At 39.7% G+C, this 24,950-nt stretch overlaps 2 protein-coding genes and 1 pseudogene across 2 annotated transcripts; 2 read left to right on the top strand and 1 right to left on the bottom strand.

The window, feature by feature from the left end:
• Positions 1 to 1,944: 1,944 nt before the first annotated feature.
• Positions 1,945 to 7,371, top strand: LOC117448313 (fatty acyl-CoA hydrolase precursor, medium chain-like). The gene is made up of 13 exons (XM_034085553.2): positions 1,945 to 2,192; positions 4,301 to 4,493; positions 4,579 to 4,720; positions 4,969 to 5,102; positions 5,235 to 5,388; positions 5,491 to 5,595; positions 5,687 to 5,785; positions 5,907 to 6,050; positions 6,173 to 6,250; positions 6,340 to 6,487; positions 6,586 to 6,735; positions 6,816 to 6,888; positions 6,972 to 7,371. The coding sequence occupies exons 1-13, from the start codon at positions 2,117 to 2,119 to the stop codon at positions 7,156 to 7,158; spliced, it is 1,683 nt and encodes a 560-aa protein (XP_033941444.1). The 5' UTR covers positions 1,945 to 2,116; the 3' UTR covers positions 7,159 to 7,371.
• Positions 7,372 to 8,398: 1,027 nt separating this feature from the next.
• On the top strand, positions 8,399 to 13,205 carry LOC117448314 (fatty acyl-CoA hydrolase precursor, medium chain-like; annotated as a pseudogene).
• A 1,683-nt stretch (positions 13,206 to 14,888) lies between these two features.
• fbxo31 (F-box protein 31) lies at positions 14,889 to 24,166 on the bottom strand. The gene is given in 19 exon segments (XM_071203482.1): positions 14,889 to 15,249; positions 16,630 to 16,918; positions 16,920 to 16,955; positions 16,957 to 17,016; positions 17,019 to 17,039; positions 18,478 to 18,573; positions 18,575 to 18,616; positions 18,619 to 18,634; positions 18,838 to 18,947; positions 19,090 to 19,140; positions 19,143 to 19,166; positions 19,331 to 19,384; positions 19,386 to 19,406; positions 19,408 to 19,464; positions 19,467 to 19,502; positions 19,865 to 19,942; positions 20,829 to 20,935; positions 22,050 to 22,115; positions 23,646 to 24,166. Coding segments are annotated over 19 exon segments (1,806 nt in total). The 5' UTR covers positions 24,064 to 24,166; the 3' UTR covers positions 14,889 to 15,025.
• Between the last annotated feature and the right edge of the window lie 784 nt (positions 24,167 to 24,950).

The raw sequence follows: 24,950 nt of genomic DNA, 5'->3' as shown, positions 1-24,950 counted from the left end.
CGTCTCCTCCCGCACCCCTCCTCCCTCACCCCTCCTCGACTCCTCCGTGTGCATTTCAGCTATTGGGACGTCCTTCAAAATGGCGTGTCTTGATCGATTTCCGGGTCAAGTCCCGGAGGAGGGGAAAAGAGGAGTCGAGGAGGGGTATTGGGATGAGGCTGGAGTGTGTGTACATCAGATGTATCCTTCAAATTGGGGAAAAGTAGGCTGCATTCGTGGGTCGCATTCAGAGGAGTCTCGTCTTTTTAAAAAATTGGGACAGCCTTCTTTCGGCGGAAGTGACGTGTGCGGTCTACGAATGCACCCTTCTAAGGATACAACCCCTGAATTGAGACACAGCCCCTGTCTTGTCTGTTGATTCCTGTCTCTGTAGCCTCATCCCAATACCCCTCCTCGACTCCTCCTTTCCCTCACTCGTGTCCCTTCCTTGCATCTTAGCTCTGCCTCCGTAAGATGCGAGCGAGGGACACGAGGAGGTGACGCGAGGACCTCAGGTATTAAAAGTGGGGTAGGTAAGTTTCAGAAACCGGCTCGAGATACACTTTTTGTTATATTCCATGGAATGCTCTTAACATCCCGATAGTAATGAATATCTTAAGTGCTTTGACAAAAAATCCATATAAAAATGTCATCTGTAGAAGCCGTAATACTGTAAAAAGTACAACCAATCCGTTTAGGGCCGGCTAAATGGATTGGATGGCCTACCTGCCTGGCAGCCTTCCATCGGGGCACAAACTTATCTCGTGCCCTCATTGGTCATGTGCACGTTCGTGTGTGTTGGAGGAGGGGCTCTATAAGGAAGTGGCAGATTTTCTCCGGTTGTGTATTTTCAAATTCTAGCGATCTCAAGCCGGTTTCTCAAACTTACCTACCCCACCTTTAATTGGGATGTCCTCGTTCACTCAAACGTCACTCTTAAACGACGTCTGTTAATGATGACATGTGCACAGCTGTATCCCCTCTCATCGGGCTTAACTGAATAACCCCTTAGAACCGGCCCATTTCTGGTTAAATATTTATTTAAATGAATGAATCTTTCTCTTGTTAGTCAAGGAATTCAATGATGGTTGTTCCTGCTTTTGTGTTCCGTTTTGGTGTCAAATGTAGCCTACATTTACATAAAAATATAATTATAGTAATGAATGAATTGCACATAATAATTCCCACGGAGCTGTGAGCACTTATACATTTATGTGACGCTTTTCCACTCATCTTCCAGTTGGTTTTCCTCTGTTGAAATCGACCAGCTGTGAAGGTGGGGGCGGGGCTTTTATACGCGAGTAGTGAAAACACTTCCGCGTAGTCTTCATGTTATATCTCATCAAAGATAGCAGAATGGGATACATTAATTAGTGTACTCGGGACAGGATTTTAAACGAGTATTACTCAAAAAGTACACAGTAAAAGTACTTAATTGTATTTGTGGTAGTCTAACAATTACTGAGTCCAACAGTACCAATTATATTAAGAACTTATGGCTAGAAATAATTTGATCATTCATCAAATATAGCAAATACATGAATTATTGTACTCGGGAGGGGAGTTTGACAGAGTATTACTCAAAAAGTACACAGTAAAAGTACTTGATTGCACTTGTGGTAGTCGTCCAAGTAGTACTGAGTCCAACAGTATCAATTTGATGTAGAACTTATTGCAAAAAATCATTTTATCATCAAATATAGCAGAAGTTGCATGATTTTGTTCTCAGGAGCGGACTTTGAGAGAGTATAACCAGAAAAAACTTCATTTTATTGTTGGTAGCAGTCAAACTAGGACTGAGTCAAACAGTGTCAGTTTTTTAAAGAATTTATGGTAAAATTGTATCGCAAATAAAGCAGAAAAAACATGCATTATTTTACTCTAGTACTACCGTCAGTGCCGCTTCTCGGCGATTACCGTAAAGACGCTATTAATCGCGCACTCAAAAAGGAATAGCTGCTCATTTGACCAAGCAAATGCGAGAGACGGCTGAGTTGACCGCAGTCTTGTACTGCACGTAATAGGTTAAGAAGTGCAGGATTCCACTGGTCAAAGTTGAGACGGCTTCTTTCGAGGTTTCATTTCCAGTCCGTCCTGCTTGCAGAGCCAAGCAGTGTGAGCCGCAGACACCACCACCATGACGTTCCGTGGAAAACAAACGTTCTTCTTTCTGACGTCTGTGTTATTCCTCTATGTTGCTGCAGATCCACATGGTAAGTGAAGTAGATTACTTATTTCTTTGCACGATAAAGTCCGTGGCAACATTTGTATGCAAATCTGTCTGCAAGGCACAGGCCTAATGGAGGCCTAATGGAGAGTCGTTGATTTCCTTTAAATATCTTTTTGAAAAGGTCTATGACTGGAAGCTACCTGTTTGCATTTTCTTATGCCTCAATCGAGTTGACCTTCAGCCACTGACGATCGTGCCTACCAGTGGCGAGCCGTCAGGGCCCTCTAAGCCCTCTGTGAGGGCCTAAGATATTCTACAAAATAATATTTAAAAACATTAAAAAAATATATATATATTTTTTTTTGTTATATTTTTCATTAGTTTTACCAAAATAACTTGATTTAATTGTATTTAAAATAACATTTCCAAAGAAATAAATCCTTCGAATCTGCCTATTCAGTTTATGTTGGAATGTGATGGGTTAAATGAAAGAATCTCGTCTCTGCGAGTCTGTGAAGAGAGGAGCTGTTGGACGTCCAGGCGGTCCAGCTAGAATTCAGAGGGCCCAGCTGAACGAAGAAGTAACTGAACGAGAGAGTAATGTCAAATGACAGTACAATTGACCAATCATATCTTCCCTCTAAATGGGTGAGTGTTATTATCGCGGACTTTATGACAAGTTCCGCCCACTGTGAAACTTTTCTTGTTTCCATAGCAACAACAACTTCCTGTCAGCAGCGTTAACTCGCCTTCAAAATAAAAGCATGCCAAATTACACTTAAGACATACAACTGCAACGAAAGTAACAAACACAATGCAATATCCTTTTCAATTTCAAAGAACACAAATGGGGTTATTTACAGGTGTTTTGTGTGTTAGAAGGTCACTTTCATTGATGCGTTTTGCACCCCGGGCCGTTGTTTTGATATTCCGCTGAAGTATACGCTGTGACTTAATAACTTGAGGGGGGGGGGGTCAGAGGGCCTAGGTATAAAAGTCATGGCTCGCCACTGGTGCCTACTTGTCCAAAGGTGAAACATCTCTGCCAAAGAGCAAATTAGGATAAGAGTTCATGCTGTAGTTAATGTTTCTTTTTTTTGCTGTCTTCATGTTATGCAATATAAGATGATATTCAACTAATTGTTACCAACGTGAGTTATATTTTTGATTTAGTTATACAAACAGCATGGCAAAGAAGATTAAAGACTGTAGACCAGGGGTGTCAAACTCAATTTAGCAGGCCACATCACGCTCAAAGGGCCGGTTGTAATTTATATATAAAATAATGTATTATATATTACATTATTGCCTCTGCATCGGAGTATTATTGGATTGGGTAATAACTTCATAATGATCTGAAAGCAGAAGTCTGGGGCAAATAATTGCAAGTCTCTTCAGTGAGAATGTCACAAAATGATTTCAAAATAAAAGCTGGAAAAAAAGTCAAAAACAGAAGTGACATTTAAAAAAAAGAGAAATTCGGAGAAAAGGGCACATTCTAAGAAAAAGGCATATTGAGAAGAAAAAGTCTAATTTGAGATGCATTGTGGGACATGTAGTTCATGGGCAACGTGTTTCATTAAATCATCATGTACATTACATGTCACTTGTTAGACGCTTTTATCCAAAGCGACTTACATACTCAACACTGTGGACAATCCCCACAGGAAATTTGGGGTGAAGTGTCTTGCCCAGGGACACAACGACATGCTGACTGCAGTGGAGTTTAAACCTGTGACCCCCTGATCCGAACACCAATACACAACTCACTACACCACTCGCCTGTAACAGTATAATAAACATATTATATTCTTTGCAAGCTCTTGTGGGGCCACAGAAAATGAAGTCACAGGCCGGATTTGTTCCCCGGGCCTTGAGTTTGACACCCCTGCTGTAGACTGTATATAAATGGATGTAGTGTCCGTGACGTCACCCATAGGGCTCGACATGGCTGAAATCAATTGGAAAGTTGTTGTATTATCTAAAACTTTACCATTTATTTGTTCCAACATAATCTAGAACCAGCCAATGAACACATGTTGCCTACATGATGGAAATATATGTGCTACTTGGCTATAACACATGCTATTTTTCCAGGTAAGTTACATTGCAATACATTGAGATTCTGAGTCAGTCCTAATATTCTCACAGCACCTGAAGTCCACACAAAGCTGGGAAGCCTGAGAGGTCAGACTCTGAGTGTCAAGGGGCAGGAGAATGGGGTCCATGCCTACCTGGGTATCCCATTTGCAAAGCCACCTGTGGGCCCTGCTCTGAGACTGGCTGCCCCCCAGCCTGTGGAGGGATGGGAAGGAGTGAGAGACGCCACCAAGCAGCCACCCATGTAAGGCCTCCACATGCTACAGGTGTTGCATACCTTCCTTTAAAATGATATTCAATACTCACTGAAAATCTTGTTTCTTTTTCAGGTGTGTTCAATATAAAAATTTAACCTTAGATCTGTTGGAAAAACTTGGTGGCATGGTCGTGGATTTGCCAGACATTTCAGAGGACTGCCTTTACCTCAACATTTACACTCCTGCCGACAGAACTCCCGATGCCAAGCTTCCAGTAAGTTGCTCCATGTCGTGAGTGATACTCAGTTACTTTGTTCAGGTTTGGATAAGGATTCCTTTTGAATAATCCATCCTGAGTGACAATGTAGGGTTTTTAAAACCATACCCCAAAGGGATTGATGTCACAATCTGTGTTATTATCTAGTCATATTAAAGTCTGTTAATGTGGTTTATCGAGAATCTCGGTAAGAATGTGCCTTCATTGCTTGTTGAAAAGTTTAAGGGCTTACATTACCTTACCAGGTCATGGTCTGGATTCATGGTGGAGGGTTTGCTATGGGGTCAGCTTCCACGTATGATGGCTCCGCCCTGGCTGCTTATCAGGATATGGTCGTAGTTCTGATCCAGTACCGTTTGGGACTTCTGGGCTTTCTCAGGTTAAAACCACTCAAATCACTAAGAAGAGTTAGAATTACCATACTAAAATAATATCTCACTACTTTGGATTTGATGTGAAAAAGTAGTCACTTTTACTAGGCGGTGAACAATATAATTGTATGCCTTTCCAGCACTGGAGATGAGCACATGTCTGGGAACTTTGGCATGCTGGACCAGGTAGAAGCTCTGAGGTGGATCCAGCAGCACATTCACAACTTTGGAGGAAACCCAGATGTAGTTACAATATTTGGGGAGTCTGCTGGCGGAGTGAGCGTATCTCTACTGGTAAGTATCAATCGACAGTTGAATACAACAAAAACATCACAATCTCTTCAAAGTTACTTCTGTCATCAGAACTTACATGTTCTTTGTTCCTTGACTCAACAGCTCCTCTCACCATTGTCTGATGGCCTCTTCCATCATGCCATTGCTGAGAGTGGCACTGCTGGAATGGATCTTCTTGTTGCAAATGATCCTCTACCAGTAGCACAGGTTAATTATAAGTGTGTGTAAACATTCTTCAGCGCACAACACATTTCTTTTTTCAAAGTCGTTAAGATGTATCCCACATATATCTCCTCAGATGGTGGCAAATATGTCTGGCTGTAGCCTCGAAAGCACACAGAAGATCGCTGATTGCATGAGAATCGTCGACGTAAAAACTATTGAGGCTTTGGGAGAGGTGAGATATTGAATGCAAATAATTTAGTAGGATTTATTTTGAATAGGAATATTCTGCTAGATTTCCATGATCTTTTAAGTATTTATCTCAACTTTTACTTTTACACATTTTTTTTCTTAAGAATCAAACCTTGAGAATCTCTGTAAATGTTGATGGACACTTCCTGAGAAAAACAGTGGACGAGCTGTTCCGTACACATGAACTTCTTACCGTACCATTCATGACCGGCATTAATAATGATGAAGGGGGCTGGATGCTTGCTAGTGTAAGTGCAATTGCTAAATTAGCACTGCTGTTTATGTGACTGAAGAGCTTAACAATTGCCCATGAAAACATGCTAATGTGGTGTCTCTGTGCTTATCTAAAATGTGAATTGTCTTCCCCAAGTCTTTTGCTCCTCCAAACTGGACAGAGGGGATAGATAAGGAGCATTTGATGAACTCTATGTACCTCTTCTTCCCTAATGTAAGGCAGACTGTTCTGGACATTACAATGTTACAATATACATCATGTTGAAACTTCTTTGACAGATGTTTTGTTCATTTTTTCTCCAGCCCAAAGATGCAATTCTTAGAGAGTTAGTGTTAGAGGAATATATTGGAACGGGTGAAGATCGTGTGAAGAATAGAGACGGGTTCACCGAGCTGTTAGGGGATATGATTTTTAACATTCCTGCCATTAAGACCGCTATTGCCCACAGAGGTATTTATCATGCAAATATTTTGAGGTACCATTGTTAAATATTTCTTGCCATACACTTTTAAAAACTAAATATCTCATGTCCAATCCTTTATTAATAGATGCAGGTGCTGATGTCTACCTGTATGAGTACCAGTATCCTCCACAAATCCTGAAGTCAAGAAGGCCAAGCTTTGTTGGGAGTGACCACGGAGATGAGATCTTTACAGTTCTCGGATTGTGCTTTACAACTACCCATGTCACATTACCCGGTAAGTTAAATATATAAATCACAATTTGAATATACCACCAGAGATCTCCAAAGTGTTTTTACAGATTATCCCAATTTTAGAGCCATGCACTGAGGAGGAGGAACAGCTTAGCAGAAAAATGATGAGCTACTGGAGCAACTTTGCTCGCACAGGGTAGGAATTTACCTTTGTTACAAGATACTATACACATGGAGATAAGACTGTTTTTATAACTGTGATTGTGTGTGTTTGTTAAGGTCTCCTAATGGGGATGGGCTGGCTCACTGGCCAAAGTACGGCACAGGAGAAGAATACTTGTCAATTGATTTAAAGGAGCAGGTAGCTGGCCAGCACCTTAGGGAGAAGCGGTTTGTCTTCCTGACTCAGACTCTCCCAGAAAAGATCCGACAACACAAGGAGAAGATGGAGCGCAACAAGCTGTAGAACAGTCTCCGCCACCTCCCAATTTTGGAAATGTTTGTGTTGCAGTGGCATAAAGAGATATGGCATTGTACAATAAAAATTAAAAGACTGATCTGGGATTTGAAATTATACATTCCTGAGTTGAACCCTCATCATGTACCAGTATGTTTCATGTGAACAACCATGCCAATAGGAGCTACTACATTTATGTGATTAAAATGTATATTGTTATAATATGGGAATCAAATTGATTACCTGTTTTATCCTGTTTATTATGCATATGGCCTCGCTAAACCTACTTCTGGGAAAAGATGTACGTTGTGATTATGTTATTGTAAGAATTTTGTGGCTTCTCAACCCAGTACATAAATATATTAAAAGAAAAAACATATTATAACTACATGCCAAATATTGTGGGTCATGTGCTACTACAGAGCATTTGGAGCACTGAGAACTATAGTCTTGAGTCAATGTGAAAGTTACAGGAGTTCTCTTTCAGTATAGACGTATTGGATTTGGATAATCATGTTGCAATAACTGTTTTATTGTTCTACTTCTAGTGGTTGAAAAGACAGTTCATTATTACGATATGCAGGGGGTTCATGACAGGTGACACATTATGCAATAAGTATGCTAAGTCAACTGTGTAAACTAATCATATTTTTTTCAAACTTTTTTATTTGTATTTTTATTTTACAAAATGTATTGGAATGTTGCAAGCATTACACTCATTTCATACATTCAATTAGTGCAACAAGATTGTTAGGAGAAACAACGTTGACATCATCTATAAAACTGTTCAAAGTGCTCACAGTGTAATTTTCATAAAAGGGGTAAAAAAAAAAAAGGAAAAATACAACACCAAACAAGACAGAAATAAAATACATAATACAAGGAGATTAGTGCGGTTCTGTTTCAGTTAGGATCAGTGGGGAATTCTTTCAGAATATTAAATAAACATTGAGCTTTGGATCCTTTTTGTATTTTTAAGGATTTCAGGTAGCCTACCATTGAAACTCATTTAAGAAAGAAATCAGTTTGCGGGATGACTTCAGGATTCGATTCTTGTGAATAAAAAATGTGGCAAGACATAAAATAACATTACAGCAGAGTTCATCTCCTTTCTTTTGCAAGGTCATACCAAATATCACATTATCTCTAGTGATAGAGATAATGTGATATGTGACAGGTGCAATAGTGATTCTATGGACTCAGTTATGTGAGAGCGCCATGTGTGGCTTGTGTGAGGTATTGTACTGTAGTGTAAACAACATTTCTGTACTTATACTTATGCAAGGTTAAAATGACAGTTTTAGATACAGTGTGTATAAGCCTAGCTCAAATATGAACAGACTAGCGTAGTATCATGTTATAGCTTAACAGAAAGAAGGATGTGAAATATCCTATACGAGAAAATGCTTGGAGTTACTATGGCCTGTTTAACCGTCCGGAAAGTCTTGTCTTTTTGTTGATGTAAATGACCAGTTGCTTTGATATAAAAGAGATAGAGTCACGCCTTGTGTTGCACGTAATAGGTTAATACGTGCAGGATTCAACTGGTAAAAATTGAGAAAGCTTCTTTGGAGGTTTCATTTCGAGGTTGCAAGTCCTTCCTGTTTGCAGAACCAAGCAGTGTGTAACCAGCAGAGACCATGTTCCGTGCAAAACAAACTTTCTTCTTTCTGACGTCTGTGTTATTCCTCTATGTTGCTGCAGATCCACATGGTAAGTGAAGTAGATTACTTATTTCTTTGCACGATAAAGTCCGTGGCAACACTTTTATGCAGATCTGGCTGCAAGCTAGTCTAGATAGCACGTAGGCCTAATGGAGAAGTTGATTTTCTTTAAATGTCTTTTAAAAGGTCTATGACTGGACGCTGTTTGCATTTTCTTACGCCTCAATCGAGTTGACCTTTCAGCCACTGACGATCGTGCCTATGTCCAAAGGTGAAACATCTCTGCCAAAGAGCAAATTAGGATAAGAGTTCATGCTGTAGTTAATAATTCTTTTTTTTGCTGTCTTCATGTAATGCAATATAAGATGATATTCAACTAATTGTTGCCAAAGTGAGTTCTATTTCTGATTTAGTTATACAAACAGCATGGCAAAGAAGATTAAAGACTGTAGACCAGGGGTGTCAAACTCAATTTAATCGCGGGCCACATCACGCTCAAAGGGCCGGTTGTAATTTATATATAAATATATAAAATAATGTATTATATTACATTGTTGCCTCTGCATTGGATTATTATTGGATAGGCTAATAACTTCATAATTAACTACGTCTGAAAGCAGAAGTCTGGGGCAAATAATTGCAAGTCTCTTCAGTGAGAATGTCACAAAATGATTTCAAAAGAAAAGCTGGAAAAAAAAGTCAAAAACAGAAGTGACATTTAAAAAAACTAACATTTAAAAAAAAGAGTCAAATTCTGAGAAAAGGGCACATTCTAAGAAAAAGGTATATTTAGAAGAAAAAAAGTCAAATTCTGAGAAAAAAGTCTACTTTGAGATGCATTGTGGGACATGTAGCTCATGGGCAACGTGCTTCATTAAATCATCATGTAACCGTATAATAAACATATTATATTCTTTGCAAGCTCTTGTGGGGCCACAGAAAATGAAGTCACGGGCCGGATTTGTTCCCCGGGCCTTGAGTTTGACACCCCTGCTGCAACAAAAACTATTTCCCAAATTGGGATCAATAAAGTACCATCTTATCTTAGACTGTATATAAATGGACGTAGTGTCCGTGACGTCACCCATAGGGCTCGACATGGCTGAAATCAATTGGAAAGTTGTTGTATTATCTAAAACGTTACCATTTATTTGTTCCAACATAATCTAGAACCAGCCAATGAACACATGTTGCCTACATGATGGAAATATATGTGCTACTTAGCTATAACACATGCTATTCTTCCAGGTAAGTTACACTGATACATTGCATTGAGATTCTGAGTCAGTCCTAATATCCTCACAGCACCTGAAGTCCACACAAAGCTGGGAAGCCTGAGAGGTCAGACTCTGAGTGTCAAGGGGCAGGAGAATGGGGTCCATGCCTACCTGGGTATCCCATTTGCAAAGCCACCTGTGGGCCCTGCTCTGAGACTGGCTGCCCCCCAGCCTGTGGAGGGATGGGAAGGAGTGAGAGACGCCACCAAGCAGCCACCCATGTAAGGCCTCCACATGCTACATGTGTTGCATACCTTCCTTTAAAATGATATTCAATACTCACTGAAAATCTTGTTTCTTTTTCAGGTGTGTTCAATATAAAAAGTTAACCTTAGATCTGTTGGAAAAACTTGGTGGCATGGTCGTGGATTTGCCAGACATTTCAGAGGACTGCCTTTACCTTAACATTTACACTCCTGCCGACAGAACTCCCGATGCCAAGCTCCAGTAAGTTGCTCTATGTCGTGAGTGATACTCAGTTACTTTGTTCAGGTTTGGATAAGGATTCCTTTTGAATAATCCATCCTGAGTGACAATGTAGGGTTTTTAAAACCATACCCCAAAGGGATTGATGTCACAATCTGTGTTATTATCTAGTCATATTAAAGTCTTTGTTAATGTGGTTTATCGAGAATCTCTGTAAGAATGTGCCTTCATTGCTTGTTGAAAAGTTTAAGGGCTTACATTACCTTACCAGGTCATGGTCTGGATTCATGGTGGAGGGTTTGCTATGGGGTCAGCTTCCACGTATGATGGCTCCGCCCTGGCTGCTTATCAGGATATGGTCGTAGTTCTGATCCAGTACCGTTTGGGACTTCTGGGCTTTCTCAGGTTAAAACCACTCAAATCACTAAGAAGAGTTAGAATTACCAGACTAAAATAATATCTCACTACTTGGATTTGATGTGAAAAAGTAGTCACTTTTACTAGGCGGTGAACAATATAATTGTATGCCTTTCCAGCACTGGAGATGAGCACATGTCTGGGAACTTTGGCATGCTGGACCAGGTAGAAGCTCTGAGGTGGATCCAGCAGCACATTCACAACTTTGGAGGAAACCCAGATGTAGTTACAATATTTGGGGAGTCTGCTGGCGGAGTGAGCGTATCTCTACTGGTAAGTATCAATCGACAGTTGAATACAACAAAAACATCACAATCTCTTCAAAGTTACTTCTGTCATCAGAACTTACATGTTCTTTGTTCCTTGACTCAACAGCTCCTCTCACCATTGTCTGATGGCCTCTTCCATCATGCCATTGCTGAGAGTGGCACTGCTGGAATGGATCTTCTTGTTGCAAATGATCCTCTACCAGTAGCACAGGTTAATTATAAGTGTGTGTAACATTCTTCAGCGCACAACACATTTCTTTTTTCAAAGTCGTTAAGATGTATCCCACATATATCTCCTCAGATGGTGGCAAATATGTCTGGCTGTAGCCTCGAAAGCACACAGAAGATCGCTGATTGCATGAGAATCATCAACGTAAAAACCATTGAGGCTTTGGGAGAGGTGAGATATTGAATGCAAATAATTTAGTAGGATTTATTTTTAATAGGAATATTCTGCTAGATTTCCATGATGTTTTAAGTATTTATCTCAACTTTTACTTTTACACATTCTTTTCTTAAGGATCCAACCTTGAGAATCTCTGTAAATGTTGATGGACACTTCCTGAGAAAAACAGTGGACGAGCTGTTCCGTACACATGAACTTCTTACCGTACCATTCATGACCGGCAGTAATAATGATGAAGGGGGGCTGGATGCTTGCTAGTGTAAGTGCAATTGCTAAATTAGCACTGCTGTTTATGTGACTGAAGAGCTTAACAATTGCCCATGAAAACATGCTAATGTGGTTGTCTCTGTGCTTATCTAAAATGTGAATTGTCTTCCCCAAGTCTTTTGCTCCTCCAAACTGGACAGAGGGGATAGATAAGGAGCATTTGATGAACTCTATGTACCTCTTCTTCCCTAATGTAAGGCAGACTGTTCTGGACATTACAATGTTACAATATACATCATGTTGAAACTTCTTTGACAGATGTTTTGTTCATTTTTTTTCCAGCCCAAAGATGCAATTCTTAGAGAGTTAGTGTTAGAGGAATATATTGGAACGGGTGAAGATCGTGTGAAGAATAGAGACGGGTTCACCGAGCTGTTAGGGATATGATTTTGAACATTCCTGCCATTAAGACCGCTATTGCCCACAGAGGTATTTATCATGCAAATATTTTGAGGTACCATTGTTAAATATTTCTTGCCATACACTTTTAAAAACTAAATATCTCATGTCCAATCCTTTATTAATAGATGCAGGTGCTGATGTCTACCTGTATGAGTACCAGTATCTCCACAAATCCTGAAGTCAAGAAGGCCAAGCTTTGTTGGGATGACCACGGAGATGAGATCTTTACAGTTCTCGGATTGTGCTTTACAACTACCCATGTCACATTACCCGGTAAGATTAAATATATAAATCACAATTTGAATAGACCACCAGAGATCTCCAAAGTGTTTTAACAGATGATCCCAATTTTTAGAGCCATGCACTGAGGAGGAGGAACAGCTTAGCAGAAAAATGATGAGCTACTGGAGCAACTTTGCTCGCACAGGGTAGGAATTTACCTTTGTTACAAAGATACTATACACATGGAGATAAGACTGTTTTTATAACTGTGATTGTGTGTGGGTTGTTAGGTCTCCTAATGGGGATGGGCAGGGCTCACTGGCCAAAGTACGGCACAGGCAGAAGAATACTTGTCAATGGATTTAAGGGAGCAGGTAGCTGGCCACGCACCCTTGAGGGAGAAGCATGTTTTCCTTCTTCGATCCTTCCTGACTCCAGACTCTCCCAGAAAAGAATCCGACAACACAAGGAGAAGATGGAGCGCAACGAGCTGTAGAACAGTCCTCCACCACCTTTCTCCTCTCCATCAATTCTTCTCATTTTCTGATTCAGTGATTCCAGTGTTAAAAAGTCAGTCAAAAGGCATTGCATAATATTCATTGATACAATCAACATTTTTTGCGGTGATCTGTGGCTTATAAAAAGCACTCTGCATTTTAATAACTTGGGAAGGAGATCCTCAAATTACACAATTTAACTGAAAATGTTTAATTGTTGGGTAATAACCTTTAGTTTAGATATTTCAGGCAATACTTCTTTAAAATGTAGAAGCTTGAAAATAAATGCCCTCCTTAATTAGTGGGATACTTCTAGTCTGTGAAATGCACTTAATCTGGATTCCCATATCAAATAAAAATCTTCTGAAGCTGCGGTGTGAAACATTGTACTGAATCATGTGTCCGTTTCCCTCACTCATTACTATTTCAAGCCGTTTTTTATTCTCAATTTGCACCAAGAAACACACACACCGGTGTAATATGTCCAACACTGAGGTATGAAAGGTGAACATGAGACCAAAGAAGAAATACAGTCTACAAAAAAGTTTTTTTTCCTGGTTTTTTATTATCTTTTTACCGAGAAGAGCGCTCAAGCTGAAAAGCTCCCTGAAGTCCCATGTGAGCAGTTCAATAGGCCATTCATTTTCAACAAAAACAGGTGTATCGCATTGAAAATAGCAAATGATTCAAATAGCAGAGTACAGGGTGTTCAGACATAGCAAAACAATTGAGAGGAAACTAATAAAACTAAATACATTTAAGTCGACAATGCTTTAGCAGACCATTTATTTTTCGCAAATGTTAGTAAAGCAGCAGTCTGATATAAAAGTGCTGGCCAGTGGTTTTAAATGTTTCGCAATACTGCCCAAAAAGTGCACTTGGGGTAAGAAAGCTACTGGGCAACACCTTCAGGCCGTAATGAGACACACAAACACTTACTTGGTTATTTGAGATGCACCTTTGAGCTGTTTGTATAATGTTTCAGTTAGTCTGGAATCAAGTCAAAATGAATTGGAAAACTGGAGGAATAGCTTTGCAGGTATAAAGCCAGGCAAACATTACGTCAGCCATTTAACAAAACAACAAATGCAATACATTTTAAAAGGTAGAGAAGATTTAACCATCCTTATATAAGCACAAACTGTATAATTGTTTCATTTGTGATCAGCTTATGTTAGGTAATGTTATTCTATTGCAGTACCAATACATCTTTCCAACTTACATAATTACTATGTCAAGTGATGGTGATATAAAGGTATGTTTGATGTCAAACCAAAGCAGGAGCACGTCTCTATCTCTTAAGTTCAAAGGGAAAAACTGCCTGATGTAGCTACAGTGTTTGATGAGACGACAAAATGCTCTCTTGGTCAATTGTTAGAAAGTATTTCTATTGGAGAAATGCTAAAATGATTTATACACATAAATACCAAGTCCTGCTTTTCACTGACTTCTGGCCAAGGAGAAAAACCACCTGAGAAGCTGTCATTTTTTTTTTTAAAGCCAAAACAGAATTAAAATCAAGGCATGCTGCTCAATGAAAATAAAACATCTTGTTAAGATTAAAGTCTAGTGAGTGAGATGCGATAAGATCCAAACAAAAAGCAACATGCAGTTTAAACATGTTGGGCACTGAAATCACTATAATGCTATATAGTAGAATACATTGGACACCTTTATTGTCTTCAAGCACTATCAAGTACAGACGTTGTTTTTAGATCGGAGGCACGTACAGTTTGATCCTTTTATAAGTGGTACGAGTTATCATTTTTCTCCTGCAGGGAATAAATTAATAAAGGTTAATATTTGACCTGTGCACTGGAGGATAAAGGTCATACTGATGGTGAACTGATACAATAAATGAAGGTGACATAACTAGCTTTAATTAGAACCCATGTTTGTGAAACATATAGATAGAACGTGAGTTAGAGATACGTGATATGATGTTCTGTCAGCTGAGGACAGAGGTGATTTGTGTCAACTGGTTGTTATTATGCATTGTATTGTGGGGCGAGACTAAAAACATCGTGCATCAGGATGTCCAGGACCTGCATGTTGCCCAGCATGGCTCAAATCCCTCCATGTTCGGAGCGTAAGAATGAGCTAGGTTGTCCGTCAGGCGACTGTACAGACTGAAAGACTTCAACTCCAACCAGATGAAACCAAATCGGTCTGCATCGAAAAGCACGAAGAGCCCCGGGTGCGCTCCGGACTGGTGAAAGCCGTGCCCAGCGATCAGGCCTGTTCCATAGAAGCTGAAATGGAAAAACATCAATCAATCACTACTACTACAATCAAATCAAGTTTTATTTATATAGCACACTTTATAAACGATTTTTGGTCGAGCCAATAGTGCTGTAAATATAATAAAAATAGCCTACAGTAGAGACACTTTACAGCAAATACAACAGCACAGAATGTTCAGAATATCAGTATGAGAAAACGAACACCCTCTATCCTTAGACCCTCACATCATACAAGGAAAAACTTCCAGAGGAAAACCCACAGGGACAGGACACTACATAGGACATCAATCTCAATGTATCAAACTGTGAGTACAGAAATCAATAGCAGATAATGCTAAGGAATGCTTTATTCGACTTTAGCACTTTATGACTAATAATATCACCAATTATTATTTTTGGTTTTTTTGTCGTAAAAATGATGATAATATTGAATGTCAGAAAATAGTGAAAACCCATCCAAGTATCTTGCCAGTCTAAGGTCATTTCTCTAAATGTTTGATCAGTCAGTCAAACCCATAGTTAATCGGTTTAATGCAACAGAATACACAGAAAGGCAGAAAAACTTCATATATCCATTTCTGATTTGAATAGAAAAATTACTCTATAATTTAATCGATTATCAAGATTGTTGCAGATTTACTAATCTATAAGTCAGCTCATTTTTGCAGCTTTACCTGTCAGAATTGTATTCGTCAAAGTTTTTTTAGGGTGGTTATGGTATGGTACTACAAAACCATAAAATAAAGATGGAATGCATGTGGCAGATAATTGCAGAAGCCAATATCACAAGTCTTTAATTGAGCCTCATATAAATGACTGTATTGTCATATGTTGCAATACTTTCTTTTGTTACTTTAATCAATTACAGGTTTCGAAGAAGAAGACAAAAAGTGAAAGTGCTATATCATGGTCCAAAAATGATGCTCCCTCTGACCCCTATTTGTTCACAGCTTCAGGTATGTAATATCTTTCACAGCGCCTGTTGAATGCATCATGTGATAAATAGATGATACACTAATGGCTGCGGACTTTCCATTTATTATCTCATATGTTTCCATTGTAATGTGTCTGTGTTTATTAATCTAAACACATCTTAAACAAATGTTTAAACTTATGAATAAATGTTTTTTTAGCCTGTACATTTGAGTACAATAGACAAACTGTCTACAATTCTGGATGTGAATTTTAATCAAACCAAATTGTTGTAGCAAACATTTAGCAAACATACTGACAAGCATTCATGGAGGCCAATAGGATAGGCCACAATCTGAAACAATAGGCACACTGTGTCTTACACCACTGTAACTGGAGCAAAGGCAGCTACAATCAATCCACATATACTTCGAAATTTACACTGTATGCAGTTTACCATACAGCTGAGTTCTTACCCATTTCCTGCAGGTGCGAGGGTAGACCTCATTGCGAGCCATAACGCCGAGGGGCAGGACGAAGGGCTGGGATTCAGGAGGACTGATGCCTGCTGCTGGGCTCCTGCGGGGGGCTGTCGGTACCGGTAACTCGCTTGCCTCCACACCTCCTGCTGCAGTGACATCACTGCAGGCCCCCTCCGCCGTCGTAGGCAGTGTCCATGGCCTGGTGTTGTTGTTGTTGTTGTTGTTGTTGTTGTGTTGTTGTTGTTGTTGTTGTTGTTGTGCCCTCTGGACTTCCTCGTGTACCCCCCAGTACCAGCCGGGACAGCTCCTCTATATTGCGCTGATTGCTTTAACTCTGGAAGGACCACAGGTCGACTGAGGTCAACATCCAGAGTGAGGCTGCCCCTGCAGGAACATTGGGGTCTCCCTGCAGGAAGGAGTACAATTATAATTTTAAACACTAGCCGACTCATTCTGTGGGTTAACATATATCCTCTTGTCAGAATTGTGTGAATGTTCAACTCAAAAAAGGCACTTGGTTTGTGGGAGTGTCTGTTAAAAATAATAAAAGGAATAGATGTTGAAGGGGAGGATAGGAGTGAGAGTTACATTTAAAAAAGGGACAATAATTCATCCATAGAAAATCAACATTAAGGCCCCGGCCACACGAGGACGAAAACGGTCATTTGCGTTACTGTTTAGTGTCATATAGACTCAGCTGCTGCATGAGACAGACACTGACGCTGTCCGAAGAGAGGGAGGAAAAAGAGAGGCTCCATGTATTTTATTATTATTATTATTATTATAATATATAGATTCGTTATTCATTTGTTTTTAAAGCTCAATAAATAACAAAGAAGACCTTTGATCGGCACTTTTATAATTTTTGTCGGAAGATTTAAACTTTAATACCCGTTGACTGGCGGAAAAACTCTGCCCGGTTCCCTCGGCCCCCACCACGGAGAATAAACAGAAGGGCAACCATGACAACCATGCTTCTTCGCTGCTTTTGTGGAGGAAGTTACAGCGCCAGTAGAGGCTCCTGCATATGTACTGCAGCTTCTCCAGCGTTGGAGCTAAACGGAGCTGTCTCGTGTGGGACCAGTCACTAAACTATGCGTTTAGCCGTTTTTCGTCCTCGGTGTGGCCAGGGCCTAAGGCTGAATGATATAAAGAATCACTCAATATCATGATATTTTTAACCCAAGATACATGCAATGTATTGTAGGGTTGTTTAGTTTAGTTTATTGGTTTTATAGTGTCGTGGACAGCCCCTCCCCCATAATCCAACTGTCCAAAAAAAAGTAAATGGGCAAGCTTTAGCCAACATTGCTAATTTCCAGCTTGTTGTACCCCAGCCAGATAATAAAGACACCTCTTAAAATCACAATACATCAAAAGCATTAGTTATAAAGAAATGAAATGATGCAAGACAAGTAGATATAGGCGAAAACGTTGACGGTAGACGTTTTCACAATGTTTACACAGTGGGATTGTTGATAATTAATCATATTTTACAGCAGACTGTAAGTTCATAAATGTTATCACTTGTCTGTAAGGAACACAATATCTAGTCTGTTATCACAATAATGATATACAATTGATAAATTGCCAGACACTAATCACTTGCATGAGGGCATTGCGTGAGGGTCTAAGGATACAGGGTGTCGTTTTTCTCATACTGATATTCTGAACAATCTGTGTTGTTGTATTTGCTGTAAAGTGTCTCTACTGTAGTCTATTTTTATTATATGTACAGCACTTTGGCTCGACCAAAAATCATTTATAAATGTGCTATATAAATAAAACTTGATTTGATTTCTGTTAGGCAGAAAACCGTCCAGTAAGGAGATTGATTTACTTACAGTGAGCTTGGTGGCTCTTGCAGAATTCCCGTGGAAACTGAGCATGACAATCTCCAAACCGTGGCTGCCGTAGGTGCCTTTGAAGAGGCCTGGGCGGCAGCAGGTCAGAGGGCATTGTAGGCGGCAGGTAGATCCTCCGGTTATGTCAAGGCAGTTACTGTCAAAACAAAGCAGATACAAATTCAGTCTGACCTTTGCTACTATTTAACAGTAGGTCTTCAAAAAATATGTAGCACCATATAGCTTTCAATGTTTAGCCAGAGCTGAATTCAATTGATGGGTTATTTATTCACCCATAAACCTTTGTTGTAATTATTGTTTATCTTATAACAGCTACTAGTTTAACGTAGAGACTCATACTCGTATTGACTGGTATAAATGAACTTCATCAGGATGAGCTCCTGCATGTGCTCATGGAAGATTTCTTCTAGCGTCCGGCCCCATTCTTCCTCCAACCATGTCCTGAACTCCTACACGCACATTAGAGGAATCAGTAAAATGCTGAAAACATTCTTTACATTTCAACAATATCAACATATAAAGTACAGTGAGGTTTTAAACACATGGGCAACATGAGTAAGAACATGTTTCAGCTACAAACAGTTTCCTTACCTCCTGTCTGCCCCCTGGCATGCGGTGGTGATCAGTCTGGCTACACTTTGTTTTGAAAATTCATCCTTCTTCCCAGTCTGAAAATTAACAGAATATGACAAATATTTGAAATACGATATGCTTTTATTTACATCCAACATTTAACTGAATGAGGAAGGAAAACTACACAAATATCCGAGTATGTAGAGCTGCCACATTTCTTTGGTGCACAGAGGAGCTTTTGTGCTGGGTAATCCCTCACCTGTATGTCTCCTTTGTGGGGACCCTTGTGTCCATACATACACTCCACAGTAGATGTTTTTGCTCTCCCACAAATGGAATACGGAAGAGTGGCCGTCTTCTCATGGGATCCTCCACCCGTGGGTCATGAGGAGGGGTAAATACATCCAGCCGATGATGAACAGCCCATCAACCTGAGTGGACAATTTAAAAGATATTTAAAAATAAACGGTGGGGCCAGAATGCATTTATTGATAGATGCAGTGTTGAAAGGAGGTAGACAGAGGGTATGATATTCTTGATAGTTTTGCAAGCTTGAGTTGAAACCTGCGTTATTGCAGCATATAAAACCACCAGCTTCAACCACTGAGCTCTCCTGTGGCCCGTGAAAATTCCTTTAATAATGTATCAGCCGTTTAAAGACATTTCCTGACAGGAGATTAAAAGCTGACTATTGCTGCATTATAAACGACTTATTTCAAAAGAGAGCAACAAAGTGCACAACTGATTTATTATCTTTTTAATGCATACGTCTCAATTGAGGAACATTACTTACCACACCGTTAAGCAATCCGCCATAAGGCCCTATGTCAGGCTGCCATAAGCCCAAGATCTGTCTGTATGGTGTGAAGCACTGCAACACAAGAGCACAAACATCACACCACACTCATCAGTTTCTGAAATGCAACACCCATGCTTTACTACGAGCTACACCGTGCACAGGGTTACAAACACAAGAGGTTATGTTAGAGTTGCAGATTTTAAATGTCAGTTTAATGTCTGTCGATGGGGACCAAAAAAGGAAGAAAGGGACTGACCACGCTCCTGTCAGCCAGCCCAACAACACACAGCACACCAAAATAATCTGGTCTGCCATTTCACACTTAATATGAAAGCAAACAGCGCGATGAGGAATTATTAATGGGGATGCACAATAAATATATCAGGACAATACATTTTTGTCGATAATGGCAAAAAGGAAATTATAACAAATTAAGTATCTGAAGTAAGAAGAAAGAAGAGAAGAAGAAGAAGAAGAGAAGAAGAGAAAAGAAGAAGAAAGAAGAAAGAAGAAGAAGAAGAAAAGAGAAAGAAGAAGAAGAAAGAAGAAGAAAAGAAGAAAGAGAAGAAGAAGAAGAAGAAGAGAAGAAAAGAAAGGAGAAGAAAGAAGGAGAAGAAGAAGAAAAAGAAAGAGAAGAAGAAGAAGAAGAAGAAGAAGAAGAAAGAAGAAGAAGAACATTTTTTTCTATATATAGTTACTACTGATAATGCACTTGTTTTAAAACTAAAAAAAAGTACGATAATCTCTAATCCTATTTAAACAAAATGTTCCATAGAAGCAAAGTAATAACAAGTAATTGGTAGAGCCTCAAAGAAATCCATGTTGCGCAATGCGCATCCCTAAATTATTCACAAGTTTACCGTTCACATACGGGATTAATAACACTGCTGCAGCTGCTTGCTTACAAATTAAATCAATAAGTCCCATTCACACAAACCCTCATGTTATGGCCATCCACGTTGAGGCCATTGTACATACAGTGTGTATACACGTCTCTATAGTCCATGTGCTCGTAGTCCGGGAGAAGCTTCATAAAGCGCCCTGATTTCACCCGTGGGTTGACACCTGGATAGGACAACACAGCCCTGTGTAGAGCAGCCGCAGACCGAAGGTGGCTCAGCCCAGCGCGGCTCTATGTGATGCAGTATTGTGCCAATATCTATTCAAAGAGCCGACAGGTGCCACCACTTTGACTGGTGCGTTTTGCAGCAACTGGTATTTCAAAATAAACTCAACATCTCTGCTGATAAACAAATGAGGAACATATGTGAGAGACCATTACAAAAGGCTGTACCACTGATTTGCATTGAAATCACAGCCTAAATTAGGGACACCTAATCCACATACACAAGAAAATATGAGCGTGTTTGTAAAAAGCTAACATTTTTACAAATCCATTATATTTGAAAGATACACTATGTGTGGCCATCACTGAGAACTAAAAGACAATTATGAATTATTTATTTAGCTTATTTGATACTGATTTATGATGTTGTGGTTCTTTATTATATTTGATTTGTGTTTGTTTTGTTACATTGCTCTTTTTAGTAGAATTAAGTTAATGTTTTTTTTAAGGGGAGCACCTTAAAGGTAGGGTAGGTACGAATGGAGAAACCAGCTCGAGTGCGCTAGAATTTGAAAATACACAACCGGAACAAATCTGCCTCTTCCTTCAGACTTCCTCACAGAGCCCCTCCTCCAACACACTCAAAAGCGCACATGACCAATGAGGGCACGAGATAAGTTTGTGCACAGATGGAAGGCTGACAGGCAGGCAGGCCATCCAGTTATTTTAGCCGGGCCGGCTAAAATGATTGGTCGTTGCTTTTTACAGCGCTACGGCTTCCACAGATGAAATGTTTTAATGTATAATTGTCAAAGCATTTAATATATTCATTGCTATCGGGATGTTAAGAGCATTCCATGGAATATAACAAAAAGTGTTCTGAAGTGAATTACCTACCCTACCTTTAAGCTGTTTTCAGCCTACATTTATTATATTATTGTTTTTGTATCACTTAACCACTTTTAATGTGGTTAAGAGATACACAATGTGTTGTATTGTAAATAAATGATCAGAAATGTTTTACTAACTAACTAATGTAGAAATGAACCAAATACTTAATTAGTTCATTTCAATGGTAAGATGAGAGCTGTTTTATCAATCAGTCCAACTCACGTTTAACATAAATGTCCCGGCTAGATACTCCTTCCACCTCCCTCAGATCCTCCTTCATTCCAAACTCTGCAAAAAGAGAAGGCAAGAGAAAATATCCGATTAACATATATAATACATTTCATTTGTTGATGCTATTATTTCAAAGTATCTGTACCAACGTGTTTATTTATTATGGCAGATTAATGCAAAATCTCAACACTTAATAATGGCAACAGTCAGATTAACTCTGATTGATGTTGTAGCACTAATCAAAGAGCAGTGGAACAGGACATTTGCACAGCAGCCAACAAAATGGGCTGAACTTCAGTCAGCAGACACCGTTAAGTAGATCTGAGCCAGATTCACAATGATTCACAAGTGAACTAAACTGCCACTATACACAGCCTGCAGTTTCCTGACTCCCTGATTCCTTTACAGTGCATAATGGTGACGCCAGCCAACTGCTCATGTTTTTAAAACTCACAGTGCACCAAACGTCAGATAACATAGGCCCATTGTTTAGCATTCAAAATGTAATTCATAATGTGATGAACACTATAAACGCAGTGCGTTCTCACACAAGAGAAGCTGGAATGAGCAAATAACTAATATTTTAATGTATAAATGATTCTAAGTATGGCTGGGCGATACAATTATTATTGATGTTTGTACTGTCAGAGTTGTTTCAAGACCATCTATTTTGTGGTATTGATCGCATCTGCACACATGTAAATATATGTAATAACCCAAACTCAAATATATGTTCATTCAAATTGTCAACGTTTTACCTTGTTGTGATATCTAATTTTAACTGTTACTTATATAATGTTATTTTATATTTTATTATCCTTGTGTGAATCTGTACTGTTTTTCAGTGTCACTCTGTTGCTGCTTTAAACTCCTGAAAAGGTACATCTTATCTTATCTCATCCCATTAATCCCATTATGTTTGATTAACTTTTGTGGGCAATGTTGTACATTAATGAGCAGATCTGCAAGCTGACAATATGTATCTTTGTGTCGTTATGTTGTGCATTAATAACTTCTTGTTTGATTTAGAGTAACTTTGGCACTGCCCACTACTTTCATGAAACGAATAGATTGGAAAAAAAGTGTTTTTGTATTATTTATTTTTTGTTTTAGCAGCGCATCTTCATATTTTGCATTGTATGCATCTTATTATGTATGAGTTATGACTATGAGACATAGTTGTTCAAACCTGCAACAGTGCAGTCCCCTGACTAACAACATGGGCTGGGGTGGTGATCATAACAATGCACCAGGCCCCCAAACGGTTAGCACCGCCCTGCATCAACAGTCTCTTCGGCTGCAGAGAATGGCTGGCCCTATAAGAGGCCATAGTCTATGTCTTACAGCAGCACTTTACTAAAGATGCAGACACTGGGGTTATTCCCCCTTTGCGGTTCCCGTACAGATCAATATAAATGCTTTTAGGGGAACACATTTCCCATGGCCACCGAGCCTGCCTGACACAAATAACCTGTCGACAAAAATGAAATATCATATGTCCTGGTCAATGTATGTTAACATAATACAACGCTTACTGTAGCATTATAACGTTAAAGTATCTCTATGTCCACTAATAGCTATGTGTACCTTCCATGCACCGCCTTCTCCAGATGGTTTCAGTGTTAAGGATTTGTCTGAATTTCTTGCATACGAGGGCGACATTCGGTAGTGCAGTTCCAGGAAGCAAGGAGAACGTTTCCACTAAAAGCTCCGGGGGTAACTCCGCTAATGATTGCGGGTGTTGAGGTCCCGTGCTCGTGCTATCCAGAGAGCCTCTGTTGACATGACCGCTGCCATTTTCGCAAGCGTCACTCGGCCCTGCAGTGGCGACTCCGCTCTCCGGGCCTCCGCCGCCGATAGCGTCGCTCTGCTTCAGCCCCACGATCCGCTCCTCTTCTTCCTCGTCCATGTCAGAATCACTCCCCTGACCCTGCTGGTTTTGCCGCTGCCGCCGCCGACACCTCCGCGACTGACCCACTCCGCAGAGCCTGGCACAGACAGCCATTCGTATTCACTAAACAGACAACATTACATCACATTTATCAGCTGCAGCAGTCTGGCTCATCTGCTCCTGTCCTTGTGAGCATGGGCAGAGACATTTCTCCCGACGTCACGTTAGTGCACGTAAACAGCGTCGCAACTTATTTTACCCCTGCCTTACATCACTATCGAATGAAATGATACAAGCCCTATTGTAGTTGGCAGCTTTTATCACCCTCCCCTTAGCTCAAAAAACGTCAAAAGGACCAGATTTAAAGAACGTTTCTGCACCGTATGCTTTGGTGGGGAATATATCATAATTGCACACATGCACTTCAAACAGTACGTTTTACATAAAGTATTATGAATAAATACATAGCCAGACGCGCCTGGCAGACACACACAGTAAACCCTTAATTCTCCATAATAAAGGACCTTATTTTAAATTGATTAGGCCTACTTTATTTTGTATTTAATTAAGAAGTATAACTCGCAAATTTTTTAAATACTTTAGTGGTTTGTTTTCATATATATATTTCCCCTTAAATTACACAATTAGCACATTTGGCTAGCTTTATTGGATCCTCCCATAGAGCTATTAAAATAAACGTACGCTGCACGAGTTCCCTTGCCTACCACCTGTGAATCGAGCTCATTCTTGGCAGTGACAGCCAATCACGTTCCCGACTGCTACCAAGAATTGTGATTTATGTCCAATCAGCGCTCGAATCGCTACCAAGAATTGACCAATCCGCGTCTCCAAATGTTAGGCGACTCGGTGGATACCGGCGAGCGAGAGTACTTTTCTTCCCAACATTACGAAATGAAGTACAGCATTTACAGAAATTGTAAACGTTTATAAATTCGCTTATTTGATATATATTGATATATTTTGTAGTAAACAGCATTGTT

The sequence above is a fragment of the Pseudochaenichthys georgianus genome, chromosome 6 (assembly GCF_902827115.2).
Source record: "Pseudochaenichthys georgianus chromosome 6, fPseGeo1.2, whole genome shotgun sequence".
Taxonomy (NCBI): domain Eukaryota; kingdom Metazoa; phylum Chordata; class Actinopteri; order Perciformes; family Channichthyidae; genus Pseudochaenichthys; species Pseudochaenichthys georgianus.
The sequence above is the reverse complement of the archived record's forward strand: the minus strand, read 5'-3'. Positions and strand labels throughout refer to the sequence as shown.

Coding starts and splice junctions, on each gene's coding strand:
- LOC117448313 (XM_034085553.2), top strand. CDS start 2,117: ATGACGTTCCGTGGAAAACAAACGTTCTTCTTTCTGACGTCTGTGTTA. Junction 6,488..6,585: donor GACCGCTATTGCCCACAGAG/GTATTTATCATG, acceptor CTTTATTAATAG/ATGCAGGTGCTGATGTCTAC. Junction 6,736..6,815: donor TACCCATGTCACATTACCCG/GTAAGTTAAATA, acceptor TCCCAATTTTAG/AGCCATGCACTGAGGAGGAG.